At 37.8% G+C, this 19018-nt stretch overlaps 1 protein-coding gene across 2 annotated transcripts in view; it reads left to right on the plus strand.

Annotated features, from left to right (window-relative positions):
- The window catches only part of PREP (prolyl endopeptidase), a 102868-nt gene that overhangs the window by 8642 nt on the left and 75208 nt on the right, over window positions 1-19018 (plus strand). For both annotated transcript variants that reach the window (XM_080587182.1, XM_080587183.1), the window contains exons 4-7: window positions 1379-1509; window positions 4302-4511; window positions 5686-5807; window positions 14881-14986. In XM_080587182.1, the coding sequence (XP_080443308.1) occupies window positions 1379-1509; window positions 4302-4511; window positions 5686-5807; window positions 14881-14986 (569 nt within the window). The remainder of the gene's footprint in view (window positions 1-1378; window positions 1510-4301; window positions 4512-5685; window positions 5808-14880; window positions 14987-19018) is intronic.

Here is a 19018-nt window from a genome sequence, read left to right on the forward strand (position 1 = left end):
CTCAGGTAGTGGCACTTCATCCTAGAAAAAGCACAAGTCTGTCAGGTGCACGTTGTTCTAAATATTTTCTAAAACGTGTTGGTCCTACTTTGAGCAGCTGGTCGGACTTTTATTTAGTCGCAGCCAGTGAAAAGCACTAGGAATTCCTTTTTTCAAAACAGCTCCTAAAATCTTAAATTGAATATACACCAATTTTCTGCTGAAGAACAGTCGCTAAAGGACAGTGTCTGAAGAGATGTTCTGTAGAATCTGCAAAAAGGAAGAGTGTTCTGCTGTCACGGTCGTATTGTTTGACCTTTGCTTCTCAGCTTATTGCTTAGCATTGCAGAGATAAAATTGACTAGAAAATGCATGGTCAAATGGAAGATGACATATTTTTCTTTTGTTGCTTTGAATATTTCTGTTTTCTTGCTCACTGAACATACGTTTAGTGTTTGAACATGTTCAATGTGCAGATTGTTAGCTAGGCCTTTGCAAGTGTAGTTCCCCATTCTGGGTTTACCAGGTTCCCATGCCTGTGTCCAAGTACTAGACATTCTTAGGGAAGGGGTAAACTTATGTTCAGGCTTGAACATTACGCCGTAGCTTTCCCTGCTCCCCTGGGTGAAGCTGCTATTTGGTTTAAGTCGCAGGTTTGTGTAGTAGAACTCGGACAAGTCCTTTGAAGGAAGGAAACTGTAGTACCTATGAATTACATAAAATACAGTTAATAATTTTTGTCTTCTCTAGTGTCTTCTAATGTGAACAGTATCTCTCACTGAAGAGAACTATGTAACTCTGTTCCTACAGCTGTTTCAAAATGCACACCGTGTTATGGACCTTGGGAAATACAGATGAAACAATTTCAGTTCTGTTTCATTTGAACATTTGTCTACCGCCCAGTGCAGCTTGAAAGCAGATAAGTGAATGACAAAGCATAGATCATAGGAGGTGGGAACCTTTGCCAACACTTGTAACAGAAGCGCTAAGACTGCCAGAGCTTTTTAGCAGACAGTTACTTGAAATTTATAGAATGTTTTGCTTTGTTTGAAATGCACTGTAGTAAATGCAGTTTTTATTGCTAAAAGATATTCTGTGTGCATTCTACAGTCTCCTTTGTATAATCTTTACATCTTGTTGAGCTGAGATTCCTCTGATCTTCACAGAAATTAGTGTCTGGGCCTCCTCTGTGCCAAGGGTGGAGCAAGGCATCTACAGAGGATGATTGACTCCCTGATTGCCAAAAGGAAGCCATGGTTCTTGCTCTACTGCAAAGCTTGTTTTTCTATATATTTTTATCTGCCTTTTATTTCTTGACAATCTTACACAAATTTGTCTTGCTAGCCTAATTGAAAATCTGAGTTCTTCATACTGATTTTACCCTCTTTTGTTCTTTTAGGTATTTTCACTTTTACAATACTGGACTACAGAATCAGCGTGTTTTATATGTACAAGACTCCTTGGATGCTGATGCCAAAGTTTTTCTTGATCCAAATAAGCTTTCTGATGATGGCACTGTGGCTTTGCGAGGTTGGTGAAACAGCAGTTCCTGCTGAACAAATCCGGATTTTATCTTTCCGGCAGAAGTTGGAAATGGTTTACAGCTCTTCATGTGTAAAAGTATGGCTAGAGTAGTGTGTTTGCATGAAAGCAGTCACAGTAGCCATATGTGGATTTGTATAGCCTTTCAGAAGAACACTTCTCACTTCTAAATCTACATTTTTTTCACAAAATACTGCAAAAATGAACAAAGTTTTTTTTTTTGCTCACAATTCTGGAATGTATTTCACTGAAATATGAACTGATCTTGATGCTGTCCATAGCTAAGAAAGAAAAGCTGATGCATTTGTATCAGCTAATTCTCTTAACATTTTAAAGCCAGCAAGTTGATGTAAGATGCTTTGAAGGAGCACAGCATTAACTTGTGTGGGAATCACGAAATGACTTGTGTTCACTAGGGTATTAACTCATGTTATCTGTCCATTTTCCCACTTGCCATTGGCTTTTCTAAGTTCGAGAGCCTTGCTTCTACAAAGTCGTTGAACTCTGTACAAGATCAATTAATAAAAACTATGCAGAGGACAGAATTAGGGGATGCTTCTTTAAGAATGATACAGTTGAAAAGAATCAATATGGTTTTCTTAAGGAGAAGTCCTGCCTTAAAATGTGAATATTACAGGTCATGTACGTATAATTGTGCCGTATTTCTAAATGCATTTGGAAAGAGACGTATATTTGAAAGAGACTGCTTTTTAGAGGGAAACAACCACAGAACAAGAGGTGAAAGCCCTGGCATTGATAAATAATTGACTTAAAGACAAGGACAGGAATAACTGACCAGCTCTCAAAATGGAAATCTCCAGTGGAGTTCTGTCAGGAACCGTGCTAGGACTTAAACTGTTTGGTATGTTCATATATATAGAGAAAAGAGTGAACAGAGAGCTGGCAGAGTTCGCTAATATAAAATTAGCCCAGGTAAAGGCTGAAGAATGACTGAAGAATGAAGAGCTGCAGGAAGACCTTAGTGATAGTAAGTGAGCAATAAATTAGCAATTAAAAGTCCACGTAGATAAACTAAGTGATGCACAGGGGACAAAGAATCCTGACGTCATTTGGAAAGGATGGATGGGATTGTGTGCTGACCATGACTATTTCGGAAGAATTCTTATGTTGTAATCACTAGATAGTTCTATGAAAATGTCACCGTAGTTCTCCGTAGTGGCCAAAAAAACCCACAGAAAATGTCAGAAGTGATTAAGAAGGAAATGGAGAACAGAACAGAAAATGCCATAATATTAGTAACCCAGGGGTTATACAGTAGCATTTGAATATTCAATACAGTTCTGGCCCCCTCAGCTCAAAAGGGGCTCTGAAATCTAGTTCAGAGGAGGGCAATAGGAACAATCACAGGTGTGGAGCAATGATCAGGAACAGCTGAATGTGCCCAGACCCATCAGTTTGGGGAAGAGAGAATTTAGTAGGGTATGGTAGCAGTCTACAAAATCCTGTACAACACGAAGAAGCATGGAGAAGGTGAAAAGGGTGTCATTATTCATCATTTTTTCTATTACAAGAATGAGGGGATATGAAGTGAAGGCAGTGGGAGTCAAGACCGACTGACTCAAGAAGGTGGTTATTCATGCCGGAAGTAGCAGATTTAGACAGCAACGTTGGATGTCGTTGATGCAGACAGCTTACTGTGAGTTTAAAGGGAAGCTGGAGAAGGTCAAGGAGGAGGGAAACATTGATGATAATTAACAGCCTACTTCATGGAAAAGAAGTCTTTTAAGCTAAAAATGGTCAGAGGCTGGAAGAACACTTATGGGAAATATTATATGTGCTTGCCTTCTTGCTCTTGCAGGCACTTCCTTGTAGTTACTTCTAAAGACAGCTAGGCAGAATCTTGTTCTAAATCAGAACAGCCATTCTTATGTTCTTGGAGGGGAGAACATGTTAGGGTGCTACAGTGATGTCTCCCAAACCTAAAATTTCTGCAATTTTTTGTTTGTTCGTTTTTTCCGGTTGTAACTTGCAGGTGTTGATAGGCCTGCAATAATTCAGCCTCTTCACTTGAGTTGATTTGCAGAAGTGAATTTGATCCTTGGCAACTATGATGGAAACTTTTCTGAATTTTTTTCAGAATCATTTTTTCTTCACGCTTCAGAGAGAACTACATATATCTCAGATCTTACCTGAGAATAGCAGCAATGAACCCATTTGCTTGCTGGTGGGGAATTTTTCCAGTTACTCCAGTTTTCGTGGTTTTGCAGTGTTTAGTTCTCAGTTATTCCAATGTTGAAGTGGTAGCTGCTTTATATCAGGTTGTATTGTTTGCATTTCAATTCATGTTGACTTCTTTGGTGCTGTTACTGTCTTACAGACCACAAAATGAGATTCTGCCTATGTGCATTTTCAGTCTCCACCCCTTACCCCAACCTCAGGGAAGCAGAAGAGTTATTACTCAAATTATCTATCAGATGTCAGACATAAGTGATGTTACTGAACCTATTTTCTGTGTGTGTGTGTCTAAACATGGATCTATGAATTATATGAGAAGTCCCCAGGGACAGGAAAAGTGCTGCACATCCCAAATGATAACATACATAGCTACTTCCTCTGTCTTTTAGAAAATACATCTCTCCTCTCAGTGTTGAGTAAACACAGTTCTTTTACCTGCTTTCACAGTTTCTCTCTCCTTTTGTTGGGATTTGACTATCGTGTAGTAAGTAGTAAAAAGCTGTGTGGCAAAATAAACGCTGTATTGAAAATACTGATTCGTTGTACTGGTTCTTACCGCATCTTGGTTGGTTCCACTTTCCTAGGCTACGCGTTCAGTGAAGACGGCGAATACTTCGCATACGGCCTCAGTTCCAGTGGTTCTGACTGGGTTACTATCAAGTTTATGAAGGTGGAAGGTCCTGAGGAACTTCCAGATACGCTGGAGAGAGTTAAATTCAGTTGCATGGCGTGGACCCATGATGGAAAAGGAATGTTCTATAACTGCTATCCAAAACAAGATGGGAAGAGTGATGGTAAGTATGGCTGCACTAATTGTATGCTATGAGGAAACAAAAGGACCTTTTCAGTAAACCGGTGCAACAAATAGTTAGCTATACTACTTTATAGAACTAGATATCAGATTGTCTTGTATGACCAAACCCTATATTTAATTAGTGTCCCTTCCTTTCATAAGGACACTCTTGTCTGCCAGGCCCTGTCTTTCTTTTGAAAGTTTGCTGGTCCTTTTCTTTTTCTCTGCACTGATTTTTCTTTGCTTTCATACAGGGTGTTGTTGGCTGGAATATGATGTCTCGTGACAGTTTATTTAGTTTACTTAGTTTACTGCCCCTTATGCATTTTTATGGACATAGGTGAAATTGACTTGGTGAAGAACAAACTGGGGCATAAGGTTTTTATTCTATCAGGTTAATTCGTCTGCATTTCACTGCCCAGTTTAAGCTAGCAAAACTCGAGGAGTAGCACAAGAAAGGAATTTAGCAGCTGTTACTGTAAGGCAGTACTACTGAAAAGTTTCTTCTGGAGCTATGTTCTTTATTAAACCTTAGAGAGAGCACCTAAGTTTTGTCTGTATTTATATTTGCAGCCTATAACTTTGCCAAACTTGCAAGTTAAGTACACACCATGTGTTTTCTTTACTTTTAAGCATGTTTGCACTTCAGAAGCTGAAGTGTTGCATTGGAAAACGCTGCAAGAACAATATTAAAAGGAAGAGACAAATAGCACTTCCTGCAGCTCTTTAGAATGCTTTTTATTTTCAGCAGATGGAAATAAGAAAGTTTCTAGGATTAGTAGTGGATCTCCCCTTAATTGCTCAAGGTGAGTTGGGAGCAAACACATCATTGAATGATGTGGCAGAGACTGTTGTTTTTCTTTGCTTGTTTAGTATTTCTAGAAAGTGAAGCTTGAAATGATGAATCCTGACATTTGATGAAAGTGTCTGCAATAAAAGGAAAGGGTAACTTCAAACCGTGTGGCAGACCTGTTCAGTCTTATTTTATTGTATATAACATTGCTTGTTTGAAGGGGAGTGGTTTGTAGACTTGACTTGTTCCTAGTTCTTTCTGCTGAATGGTTCCCTTTTATTTTTTTTAAATGTAGAGGGTTATTGAAGGTCCTGAGGGTTTTATTTGGGTGTTGTTGGATTTCTTTGACAAATAATTGGTTTAAATATCTACATTTCACTAGGCACTGAGACCTCCACTAATCTGCACCAAAAGCTGCATTATCATGTATTAGGAACTAACCAGTCAGAAGATATCCTATGTGCTGAATTCCCTGATGAACCAAAATGGATGGGTGGAGCTGAGGTATGGTAAACACTGTGAAACTTATCATCAAGTCTGGGTTTTCAGGTTCTAACAGCTGGTAGCAGCTGCAGAGTGGAAAACGGTTTGTTAAAAGAAAGCTTTTTAGTAGTGTTGCAGAGCTGAGCATTGAACTGAGAATTATTGACTAAGAATTGCTGAAAGTAAGACTGGTTTGCTTTAAATCAGTCCTCAAGTCTGTAATGACACCATCATGTACTTTTTTTAATAATTCTTTGAGGATATTCAGTCTGATGTAAATTCCAGGATACACAAGGATCATTTGATGGAAAATCTGTCACTTTTCTGTTTTCTCAGTGTCAGCGTCAAGCCCCAGCCTTCATTTCTTGCACAAAAAGCTTATTCCAATAAGCACCATGTCTGGATATTCCCTGCCACATATTTATTTTGCTTTTGTTTTCTTGGTGTCTTTCCTGAAAACAAGTACGTCTCTTCTACTTGAAGAGTAGAGACATATAGATTAAACTTTCTGTTAATACCATGTGCACAGCTGGAGAGTTTTAATTTTCCCCTTCAACAAACTTTATCAGCACAAATATGCTGTGGACAGTGTTACTGGAGATGGAAAGAGTGACTGTTGAAAATGCCGCCTTAAGTTTATTTTATTGAGCTACATCTACATTGTTCAAAGTCCCAGTTACCCATAGTTGTAGGTAGCCATGCTTTCTTCCTTACTTGAATGCTTCAAAAGACCGTAAGTTTTGTCATTGATGTGTTTTATTGTTTGTATTAGAATTACACAGTCACTTAAGCACTGTTGAAGTGCTGTTGGAACATAGAGATCATTCTGTTAATCAGGGAACTTACGTTTTTACCAGTGGATAACATCCTGTTGCAATTCTTTGTACTTTTCTGGCTACCATGCTTAATCTGTAGGTTTTGCTTCTATGGAAGGTCTCGTTTGGTCTAACATTTTTGACAGAATATGGAAGGCACGTACTCAGTTCCAGGAACTACTTTTCCCTAAGAGTACCTCCTTTTAAAGATTTGATCATCAATTTATCCTCGCCATTCAATATATCAACACGTGAAAATGTTGGGGGGATCTTTTCTGTGGGCTCCCAGCAAACAAAGCTTCTCTCAAAGAATTTGAGCTCTGAGATTCAAAATGAGATGGCGAATGTGCATGTGACAGGTTCTTCACCAAGTGATCACATTGAACTTTATCTATACAAATCAATTTTTTTCACAGAACCTACAGATAAACAGAACCTTTTTACATAATGTCATCTGTTCATGAAGTCTGTCATCATGTTCATTACCATCTGACCTGAGTATCAGTATAAATGTGCAAATGGGGCTTTGAAACTTTTTTACTGTTCAAAAGTTAGTCTGTTTTGTTGAGTTAAACTAGCAATAGGATGGAATTTGGAAATCATTATCCTTATTTTTCCCTAGTTCCATAAATAAATGGGTTTCTTTCTGTTGGTGACAGATGTCTTGTAGTGATGTATCCACTGATTCACACAAGTGATGCATCAAGTGATTATTGTTGCTTTGCACTGTCGTGAGCAAAACTACACATGTTGTTGTGATGCAAATTCCTTTTCCTTGGGGGAGTGGTATTGCAGTCTTGATTCATTAGCATATACTGCTTATTAAGGTAGTGAAAGTTTGCAGGCTCAGATATCATTTCCGTGTAATTTAATGCTATCTTCTGTATTCGGTGTAGAGGTACTCTTCTTACAGGTGAGGTCTTGTTTAGCAAAACCATCTTGGAGATAACAGCGCAGTAACAGAGCCTTTTCTCACCTGAGTTGAACAAACAGTGCTGGAGCATTTAAAGATCAGAAATACGGAACTGAATATTAGGAGGACCATAGAAGAGAACTCATAGCACAGTGCTTGTAGTGGGTAGCAAAAGGTTTTCCAGGCCAGGCTGTGGAGAAGTAGCCATCCTGCATCTTCTGACTCTTCTGTTGTGAGCAAAAAGCTTAAGGCAAGCTTAAACATAAAAAGTTTATTTTTCTCTGATACCAAATGCTTGAGTAATATTTTAGATAAATGAGAATATACACCCCACAGACATTTGAGCATTTAATATACGTGATAGGAAGAGTGTACTGGTAGTAGTAGTTCTTGCTGTAGAATATGAGCGTAATAGAATCTATTGCAGGTGCTAGTTCTGAAATCACTGGGATTGAAACATCCCCCTGAATATTGGGAAAAGGGGGAAGGTGGTGAATAGAGAACACGCATCACTATTGTGCATTCTTATTTAATAAATGAATGTAGCTGCTTATAACTTCTCTTAATCTGTAGGAGGCGTAATCTTCTGGAGATACTGATATTTAAGAAGAAATGCTATTTTAAGGTGTGGTAAAGCAGAGATCCGCCTCAGTAAATAACCATGAGCTTGTCTTACTTATCTAAGCGATGGTACTATATAAAACAGCTGATTTTCTAGGGTTGTGCTGTGAGCACTAGCTGTTAAATGTGGCTCTGTCTTCCTGATATTAATGAAAGATGGTTTTTTAATGGTCAGGAGAAAACAAATATTCTGCAATTAAAGTATACCACTGTGATTGCAAAATGTGGTTTCATCTTTGTGGAATAGGTCAAAAAAATCTCCTTTTCATACCATTCAAACAAGTTTTCTGGTCAATTTTTTTAAAGCGTGTCCTTGAGAAAGTGGAAGACCACAAAATAATAGGGAAAAATTAAAGTAGCTTTAGTAAAAATCAAATGATACAGCTTATTGGTGCTACCCTAAATATAAATGTTATTACCTGGTACTAATATGCTGCCAGAGATTTTAGAATGCAGCTTTGCACAGCTCAGCATTTTGTGAAAGTCTGCTTACTTGCATTCCTGTCAGATTAAAATAAAAACATTTGTTTATTACAGGGTCTTGCTGGCCAAATAGGCAGAGACAGTTGGATTTTCTTCTGTTTTACATAAGCTCCAGGGAAGACAGTTGGATTATGGTGTGGGTGGTTTAAGTATCAACTCACTCAACCTTTCTTTATAGCAGGGATAGAACTTGAAGTTTTGTACTCAGGTTTTGAGAAGAAATTGCAGGTATTGCAACCATAAGGTAGAAGGAGAAAAATACCTGGCAAGGAGATCCTTCAGAGACTGCAAAAGTTCTAATGTTGCCATTGTACTAGGAAAAATAAGTAATCTTGGGTGCACTGTAGGGAGTTGGTGTGGCGTATGCTTCAATGGAGAGAAGAAGCTAGGTGACTGATTAGGACAGAAGAGGGTCGAGTAAAACTTTGTGAGCTTACTGTATTTGCAGGGCAACATGCAAGAACCTTCAGCTTCTTAACTTGTTACTCATTCAGCACCCGCGCAAAGTATGCTTGATTTTTAAACAAAGTCTGTGGTGCTGAAAATGGTGTTGGGATAGAAAGACAGATGCATTTCCATCTCCTCACTCGAATGGATCGCCTTTGAGAAAAATCTGTTTATTGCTAGTCGTACTTTATATCTAGGTCAGTTTTGAAGATGCGGTCAAATCTTTTCATTAATTGAGAAGACATTTAACTTTTCTGGTACAGATTTTAGGATGGTGGAGGAGTTGGGAAGAAGCAGGGGTGGAGCTCGAGTAACATCCCAGTAGATGGCAGTCTGGTATGAAGATTTTCAAAACCTTTGCAATGTCATCGGTACTCTGAAAGTAGAGGAGCTTCCCAGGCTTCTATCTCTGTGGCGTGTTCTTGTTTCTTCTCCAGACTCATATATCATAACTGTCTTTCACAGCCAGACTGTTATTCTCAAAGTTAAACAGTAAATTATATAAGAGCCTTTCACAGTTGGTGGTGTTAAAAGTTGCTGCTGTAGAGGCAGGAATGTAAACAGGAGTGAAAGGAGAGGGCTGGGGAACCCTCCTGTCCTAATTCTGCCAGCAGTAAAACAAGTACAGTTTGTTGTCTGACACACACTGTGTGCAATCCATAACCTGATGAAAATATATATTTTTTTTAAGGTTCAGAGCTGTCAGTTTACATCAGTGGTGCCCAGCCAGGGAGGTGAACTTGCAAATGAAATTCTCATGTGTGCTAGGGCATGTTTTCACTGCAAGAATGTGAAAGTGCAGCATCCACAGGGGAAGAATGAACAGGAAGGGGTCAAAACATTGTCAGTTTGCTCAAGTGAAACAGCCAGGCAAACTTTCTGGCTGCAAACAGGGATGGTAATCTCTTACAGAGCCAAGTTCCTGATGCTATGGGGCTTTCATTGCACTCAAAAGCAAGTTAATGACCACAGAAAAAATCAGATTCAATGTTAGTCTGTTACCTCAGAAGACTACTAATCTTACTCTGTACTAGATTTAAGAAGGAGAATGTCTGTAAATACCCATGTGCCTGTTGCTGCGTTCCCTTTGGAACGAGGCTGTCTTGTGTAGGAAATAGAAGGAAAAAGGAAATTGAGTTAATGCTCAAAGCAATTTTTCTAGGCTGGGGAATGGATGGGGAGAGCACATCGACGTGTTTATATATAATAAGGCCGTGTGCTGCCTAGAGTATATCCAGCTAGTTCCTTGGTGTAGAAAGTGGGATTCTCTTAGACCTGATCTTGAAATCAACCATTGCTGTGATCACCCACTATCATTTCTTCTGAAATGTAGTTGATTAAACCAGTGTGATACAAATAGAAAACAAAACAAGCATTTGCAGCCTTCTCAGGGGGCTTGGATTGTGCAGACAGTCAGAAGAGGCTGCTTGGTAAAAGGAAGTTCTCCCAGTTCTCATCTCAAAAAATGATACAGCATAAAATGTGATAGGAGCTATGTGTTTTGGAACCACTGAAAAGAAAACTGTTCTGAAATTATATGTTCCTTTAATTAAAAACAAACGAGCTGTCCTGGTTTCAGTTGGGATAGAGTTAATTTTCTTCCTAGTAGCTGCTACGGTGCTGTGTTTTGGATTTAGGATGAGAATAACGCTGATACCAGAGGGATGTTCCAGTCACTGCAGAGCAGTGCTCGCTCAGAGCCAAGGCCTCTCCTGCTCCTGGTGCTGCCCGGCCAGCGAGGGGCTGGGGGTGCCCCAGGGGCCGAGGGGGGACACGGCCAGGACAGCTGGCCCAGGCTGCCCACAGGGATGTCCCACACCCTGTGGCACCGTGCTCAGCGACAGCAGCTGGGGTTCAGCCACTGATCGGGGATGGGATGGGCATCGGTCAGCAGGTGGTAAGCAATTCCATCGTGCATCACTTGTTTTGTATATTATTTTTTTTATTATTATTAAGTTCCCTTCCTTTTCTGAGATGAACTGTCTTTATCTTAACCTGTGATTATTTTATTCTCTTCCCCATCCCAATTTTCCACCTTGATAATAAAAAGGGCAAAAGTGGTAAAAACTTATAATTGATTAGCTTAAAATGGCCTTAATATAATAATATGCATTTGAAGGGATTGTATTCGTGAACTAAAAATAGAAGGCTCTTCCCTACCCTAAATCTTGCAGTGGTGACTACCCAGATAGTACTCAAAACTAGCATTAATATTCACTGGGGTTGCTGTCAAGCCACTTTATTTGGAAGCAAAGCACTTTAATGTCTCTCCTATTGACTTTTTAGTTGAGCAGCAATACATAAAGCCAGGAAGTCTGAAAACCTTACAGCCTTCTGTTCGTTCTTGTTTATTTGTTTAATTATGTATGGCTTTCTGGTCTGAAATGTGTTGCTGTTAGACAAAATAGAATCACAGAATATCCAAGTTGGAAGGGACCCACAAAGATCATCAAGTCCAGTTCCTGGATCCCCAAACGACCAGCCCCCCTTCCCCAAAAGGCTTTGAAAAGCATTGAGCAGACTCAGGAGCTCAGCTCCAGTTGAAAGGCTACAGGACTACTTCTGGCGTATTTTGCCAGGACCTAAGTGTCACCTTAAGATGTTTATTTGCTTTATAACCTCCTTACCTTTTATCAGCAGGTGTTGTCTGAAATGATAGAAATTATGAGTGAGAGAAATGTGAACTGAGTGTTGTGAATCTCTCAGAGAAATTCTTGAGATACGTTTCTCTTTCAGCTTGGATGTGGGAAAATGGAAGAACTTGCTTCTGATTCAAGCTGTCAATTCTGACATTACAGCTGGCTCTCTTATGTTGAACCATGAATGTATTTTAAGATTTGAGTGAAATGCTGGTATGGGATTTCAATTCATAAGTTTGTGGGCCAAGAGCAAGGATTGCAGTTGACCTCATGACGATGTATCTGTGTAAGGATAACCAAATGATAGTTGGGAAATCCTATTTCCTTTGTCACTTTGAAAGCAAGACTCTTGTCTGTTTACAGTATAGAGAAGTCATGGCATTCAGGCCGTGATTACACATTCATCAGTACTACCATCTGAGCTGCCTTCAAAGCAATCTCTGCCCCTATTACTCATGTTTCCAGTTGCTCGGTGCGCTGTTAGCTCAGCCATTTGAGCAGCTGCACAGTGAACTGACGGAGATACTACTCTGGCAGAGGGGCTTTCCCTTTCATTCTTTTTTTCCTTTTTTTCTGGATTTTCCTTTTTTCCTTCCCCCTGGGTTTTTCTTTCTTTGCAAGGGGCAGTGAGGACTGTTTTTGGACATGGTATTTTAACAGCTGTATCAGTTCCCTAGTCTAGTTTGCTACCCAAATGGTAGATGCCTGCACTGGTGTGACTAGGGAAATGAACTTGTATGTATACAAGCAACCATAGCAGAAAGAAGAGCTAGAGGTGGAGACCGCATAAGCTGGTACTGCTGCCCAAATTTGCTCATCAAGCTGTAATTTTGGAATGCCAGTGTCTAAATTTGTGCTATAATACTGAACACTTGAGCATGCTGCAGTCAACAGTGTCTCGTCCTGTTTCTGTCACATTCCTTTGGATTACAGAACTCACTGATGTAAGGACAGCTTCAGTGATAGGGACAGACCCAATTGGCATCCCACCAGCAATATGCTTTGGGAATTCCTGCCTCAAATTAAACATAAACTGCTATCAACTCTTCACTTGTCCAGCTGGGAATGTGGAAGGAAAAACTCATTAGATGTGGTCAAATTTGCCGTCGTCAGAGGTTCTGAATTGCCCTCGCTACAACAACATCAGAAATATTTGCAAATAAGTTTTCTTTCTTGGGTAAAGTGAGCAGTCTTCTGTTAACTCACAGCATCAAAGAACAGATTTGTGTGGGTTCTGGCTATGACTAAAAGACTTTTGTTCATCATAATGTTGAGCTAAACTGAAATTTATATATGTGTACAGCACTTGCTATTTCTTAGCACGTTTTATTTTATGACTTAGTGAGGAAAAGAAAGAAACTTGGTGCTTTTACAAGTATGAACAGTTGTTTAAGCAGCATATTGCAGTAACTAGTTTAATTAAAACTGTTAATTTTTGTCTAAAAACACTAAAGATGCTTCTCTCAAAAGAGGTCACCTGATCTTGGTTTTCATTTCTGGATATAATCCATCTTGGAAAGGAGGAGGCAAAATGTCTAAATTTTGCAGACTGCCCCGCTGAACCTGTCGTAGCTGTTTTTCCTGGTCCAGTAGGATTCTTAGGTGTTCAGTTCTGTTAATCTTGTAAACTTTCAGATGTGTGGACAACTTTAGTGGTGTAATACATTGTTGAAAATACATTGTTGAAAAATGCTTGTCAGAAAGATAACTTGGAAACACTCATTTGTCGGGTTTTGTTTTGTTGGTGTTTTTTTTCTAGTCAGCTTTGTTATACTGAGATTTGATGCTGTATTTTAAGTTCCTTTGTGTCCTTCAAAACCATGAATGTGTTTGAGGAGCAGTATAGTTACAGGCTAATTCTTCTGAAATTTGTTTTGCATAACTAAGTCTACAAATACAACGCACAACTAAAGTTAGGAATGTTAACCCAAGTAAGTCTAAGAAGTTATTGCAATCTATGAGTAAAAATTTTTGAAGATGCTTAGGGCCAAATGGAAAGCTTCCAGAATTTGGACTCATAGTTTGTGACTAAAGATTTGATTTTTCCATTACACGCTGTTATGTAAGAATGTGGACAGGAACCAACATTCTACGTCAGCTGTTAATAACACATCTAAACCTGGTAATTTTGGAACGCACTCAAAACAACCCTGCAAGGAGAGGGAAACTTTAAATTGATGACTTCCTCTTACTTCCTGCCTTCCATTCATGAACTCGCACTTTCAAAAGATTTGCAAGGAAGCAGGGTATGTTTGCAAAGCTTGAGTAGGAAGAAGGCTTCATTGATGAGTTTATGTACCAACAGACTCCATTTTGGAAGTTTTGTCATGTGTATGTGTTTCTCCAAAGGCAAAAACCAGAAGCTTCATCTGAAAATTCATGATGTGTTTGTAGTTTGATATTACTGGAACAGCATTGAATTTCTATGTAAACTTAATGAAAAGGACAAAAATTAAAATTTTGTAAGCATTGTTTAATTTGCCACAGTAAGTGCATATATGCTTAAAATTAGCATCTTGGATTACTTCTAGGACGTTGTGTACTGCTTTGTGACGCAAAACACACCTAACTAATTGTCACTTGAAAAACTGAGGGGACAAATTCTGCTGTGAATGAAGTGACTGCCATTCAGACAGTCGCTGAGAGACAAAGCTGCTAGCCTCTTTGCACCTCCAAGGAAGGCAGAGACTTTAACAGGTACCTTGGAAGCTCATTGTAATGAGGCAAACTAAAAATCCAAAGCTATCCTCTACCCACCTGGTTAAATCCTTCTGTTCTGTGTGGCACTATGAATAATAGTATTAAGTTAGGGGAGTGTACAGCTTTTTCTAGTAAAAATAAATTGATATAGCAAGAATATTTGTTTCACACATAGACTCCTTTTGTTCAAATACTTTTAATAATAAACTTTTTTTTTTTAATTAAAGCTGGGAATAAACAGATAAAGCTGTTTGATTTTGATCTCCTGAAATGTCAGCAGATTATACTGATGTTGTTGGTTGATATAAATGGTGAATGAGGGTTCTTGGTGAGTTCTCATATTCCATATACATCTGTTAATTCAGCTAAACGTAGCATCAATTCATTTTTTTTGCAAGGGTTTTAAGGACTAACTTTTCAAATTAGATTTTTTTTTCCAGAGGATGAATTGGCTTTGATTTTTCTATAATTTATAGGTATCAGATGATGGCCGATATGTCCTGCTGTCCATTCGAGAAGGGTGTGATCCAGTGAACAGGCTGTGGTACTGTGACCTACAGAGAGAGTCTCAGGGTATATCAGGTATGTGTTTTCTTGCTTTGCAGCTTTTTCTTCATTTTAAGACAGTTTTAAATATTTACGTTTGAACATATATATTGAAATATGTATTGCTTAATCTCTTTTTTCTAAGAGTATAAGAAGATAGCAGTTTTAGAACTTGCTTTTCTTTGTTATGTAACAGTAGATGGAAAAATCCATTCTTAGTTTTGTAGTTTGTTTAAAAGGTCACAAGGGAAAATTGAAATAATAAAGGCAGTCTTAGGCTTTTTTTGGGTTTTTCTACGCCAGTAGTATTTTAATTTTTTTCACGTTTCAAAAATGCATGTCTCTTAAAGAACTGCTCAGCCCTTTAAAATAAAACAAAACCTACCCCCCCCCCCCAAAAAAAAAATTCTGTGCTTTTTTTTTTGTTTGCACAGTACCAGGACATGAACAAAATACTATAATGTTTTATTACTAAAAACTTTGCTTTGTAGTACTGTTATTCTTACAGTGGAAATATCTACTAAGGATTCAAACACATTTATGAACTATCGTTTGCTTGCTTGGATAGTTGACTACCTTTTGGCATTTGTGTATTTGTTGTATTAGCTTCAATACTGTGGGCAGAAAGTAAGGTGCTGTGGTTGATGGTTGGCATAGTTAATTTTTCTAATGGTTGGTGTTTTTTGTACTCTCAAATCATTGCATTGTTGAAATCTCTTCCTTAATATGTTTTACGCAGAGGGAAACAACTTAGTTCTTTTTGATTCTTTGCTGCTTCTATTTTCAAAAAACTTCAGGGACAATAAATAATGCAGTAGCTCCTTGTTTAATATTGGATCTTAAGAAACTTGTTCTCTTGGCCATAAACAGAATATTCAAGGCTTATGAGAGTGATTAGAACTGATAGCAGCTCTGCAGTAGGGGGTGTATTTTTTTCTCCCTGTCAGTGCCTTTATTATACTACATGGTTGCATGGTCTTCTCTCAATTAGTTGATCAACAAGACTTAGTACAGTAGTTTGAATTTTGGTGAGTTAAGTGTTAGTGATGATAATTTATACTTTTAAATTATTTTCCAGGGAGATTGATTGTTTGTTTGTTTGTTTATAGGCATGTAACTCTACCCTTTCAAAATATTTCTTAATTACTTCTAAATTTGTCTTAGGCAACTTCAGTAGTTGTTTAATGCCATTTTCTACATTCAAGAGGACAGACCTAATGTAAATTATCACAGATGCTTTCCTTGGAACATTATTACAACTGAGTAGGTAAAACCGTTTAGTATAGTGAAGGGGTTTTGTAAATGATAAATTGTATTGTCATTCAAGATGACATCTTCCAGCTAGAGATAGAATGCATAAAAAGTGTAGCTCTCCTCCTCTATTCACCCTCTCATTTATAGATACACTGGATAACCTTGAAGACAAAACCAGGGGAATCAAGTCTTTAAAAATCTCTGTACTTTAAAAAATATTACATTATCCTTCTATCTTTTAGAATAGAATTTATTTATTATGAGAAGAATTCATACCTTTGGTTACATCTAAGATACTTCTTATGGTTTTCCTTTCTCAGAACTATTGACAGTTTAATCTGTGCCTTTTTACTTGTCCTGTTTACGACAGTCTGTTCAAAAATGCATTCTAGTGTTCAGAATAACTCCTCTTAAATGATGGTACTTGAGATTGAGAAAAAATTTGTTTCTCAGACATTTCTCTTCCTTCCTTGCTCTTTTAATCCAGGTTGTCCAAGGATGCAGTCATTCTTTCTATTTTTTTCTTTATGCTTTAGATTTTTCAAGTATTATACTTCCTTAGACTTATTCAGAGGGTGTTGAACTCAAAAGGCAGTGAAGTCTTTAGAAGGTAACAAGTTGTGGGGTTTTTTTGTTTTTTTTTTTTTGGTGAGGAAATAAAAGCAAATGCTAATCAGAAGGTAATGGATGAGATTTGAATTCTTATGAAGCCTGTAACAAAACCCTAGTTATAGAATGACACATTTTAACAGATTGCTTTTAAAGCTATTCTGTAGCAAATATTGGTTATAAATACCATTTCAATTATATTACCATGAATTTCTTTTTAAAATGCTTTTTTTCAAGGTCAACATACCACTGCATAATTTGAAATGCCCCTGTGTAAAGTCATGAGTTAAAGAATTTTCTGTCGCTTAGAATTGCACAAAAATACACAGACCTGATTCTGATCTGTGATTTATTACCTGAAAAACCTATTTCCGAATGTCAGGTTAACTGACTTAGGCACACCTTTCTTGCTTTTGATTGCTAGCAGTGCAGTCTTTCCTTTTGACAGGAGGTAATCAAATTTCTTAGTTGTTTAAAGAGTTTTCTTTAAAAAGGTGTTTTCATAGTCAAGAAATATGACCACTGAAGATTGAATTTCTTTTCCCTCTGATGTACTGAGAGCCTTGTGGAGTTAATTGTAGTTCTGTTACTATTTCTTTGAGACGATGGTTGCAATGAAAAAGGCAGCTTGTTTGGCTCACTTGCTCACAAATAGTTGTGAAGAAGTCACGAAGTTCAGTGTTGCGACCTCAGTACTGAATGTCAAAAATGCCAGGTTGTTGGCTGTTGGAAAATTGCAGGGGTGTCTGTGAAATTAGATTAATTGTGGTTCAAGACCAGTAGTTTATTCCCAAGGCAAGGAAATTTATCTTTTTACTGGGGGATAAATTCCATATTTCGTGATTCAAGAAAAATGTGATAGTTTGTTTTGTTTTGTTTTTTTAAATAGTGCAGTTGTTTATTTGTATGAATATTTTTGATGGTTCAAAAGCAAAGAAGATGAATTCTGAAACCCCAAAATAAATACTGTTATTAACACTTTCTGCCTCTGGAAAGTTAGAAAGAATGTCTTGGTGGATGGGAGCTGCGAAAGTGTCTGTCATGTTAAGAATTAAAATAGTCAAAACCTAGAGGGAGAGGAGAGAGCTCCCATATCTGTAGGTTAGAGGTAAATTCTTAGAGAGAGGGTTGAAAATGGCAGGGTCTATTAAAAGAGTGTGTACATACATGTGAGCATGCACGTTCCCTTAACAGCCTTCTCTTCTTTTATACCTGTGGCAAAGTCTGTATTAGAATATTCTGTATAATGTCTTTTTCAGTAGGAAGGATGTGAGGACAAGATAACATACAACCTAAAAGTTGCATCAGACCTAGGTTTGGTGTGTTCTTATTGAAAAATTGGTAGTTTATTATCTAATATGCATCAGATCTTTTAATTACTGAATCTTTTTGTGGTGATGGTAGTAATATCTGTTAGTCTCTTTCGCTGATGTTATTGAAACCACAAATGGCTAACTTCTTGCCTGCTTATGTTTATATGCTGCGGCATGTTTCACAGCTTTTCAGTTGTCATATTTAGTGTCACATTTCAGCATTCATCTGTTACTCTACCTGTGGCTATCTTGATTTCTAGACAGAGTTAATGTCTAAGGGTAACAGGAGTAGTATTTTTTTTGTTGTTGTTTTAACTTGGGTTGTCTTACACCTCAGTCATCAAGATTAAAACTTGCTTCAGTGGTACTGAACAAATACTCCAGAGATTTCACAACATCAGGATCTGCTGTAGCCTTGAATAAGTCAGTAGGAGTATGATAAATTGAAAAAGGTAATTTCTTGAAAACAATCCAGTCTTACCCAAAAAGAACCATGTTGCTTTATTCGGTGAAGGCTGCACAAAGAAATTTCTCATAGCAATAACACGTCGTCAACACCATTCCCTGAATTAAATGAGATTTTTTTTTCCTTCTCCTGAGCCTGAATGGTTATTAGTTGCGTAGTGTGTATAGTGATGGAATTTATTAGTATTCTTTATTTCATACTTTATCCAGTAGTGTGATTCATTAACACAGTGGAAAAAGCAATAATTAGTGTCTTCCGAGGGTGTACTCAAATGATCTACTTTTCCAGATTATAGTGTTTTGAAAGCTTGAAATTGTAATTTAACCTTGTCCAGTTGTAAAGCCTTTTCATTTTTGATTTATACGGGATGAAAATACAGGCTGAAAAACCTCACTTCAGGGAGAAATGAGAGAACAGAAGAAAATA

This window comes from Anser brachyrhynchus (genome assembly GCF_964034855.1).
Source record: "Anser brachyrhynchus genome assembly, chromosome: 3".
Taxonomy (NCBI): domain Eukaryota; kingdom Metazoa; phylum Chordata; class Aves; order Anseriformes; family Anatidae; genus Anser; species Anser brachyrhynchus.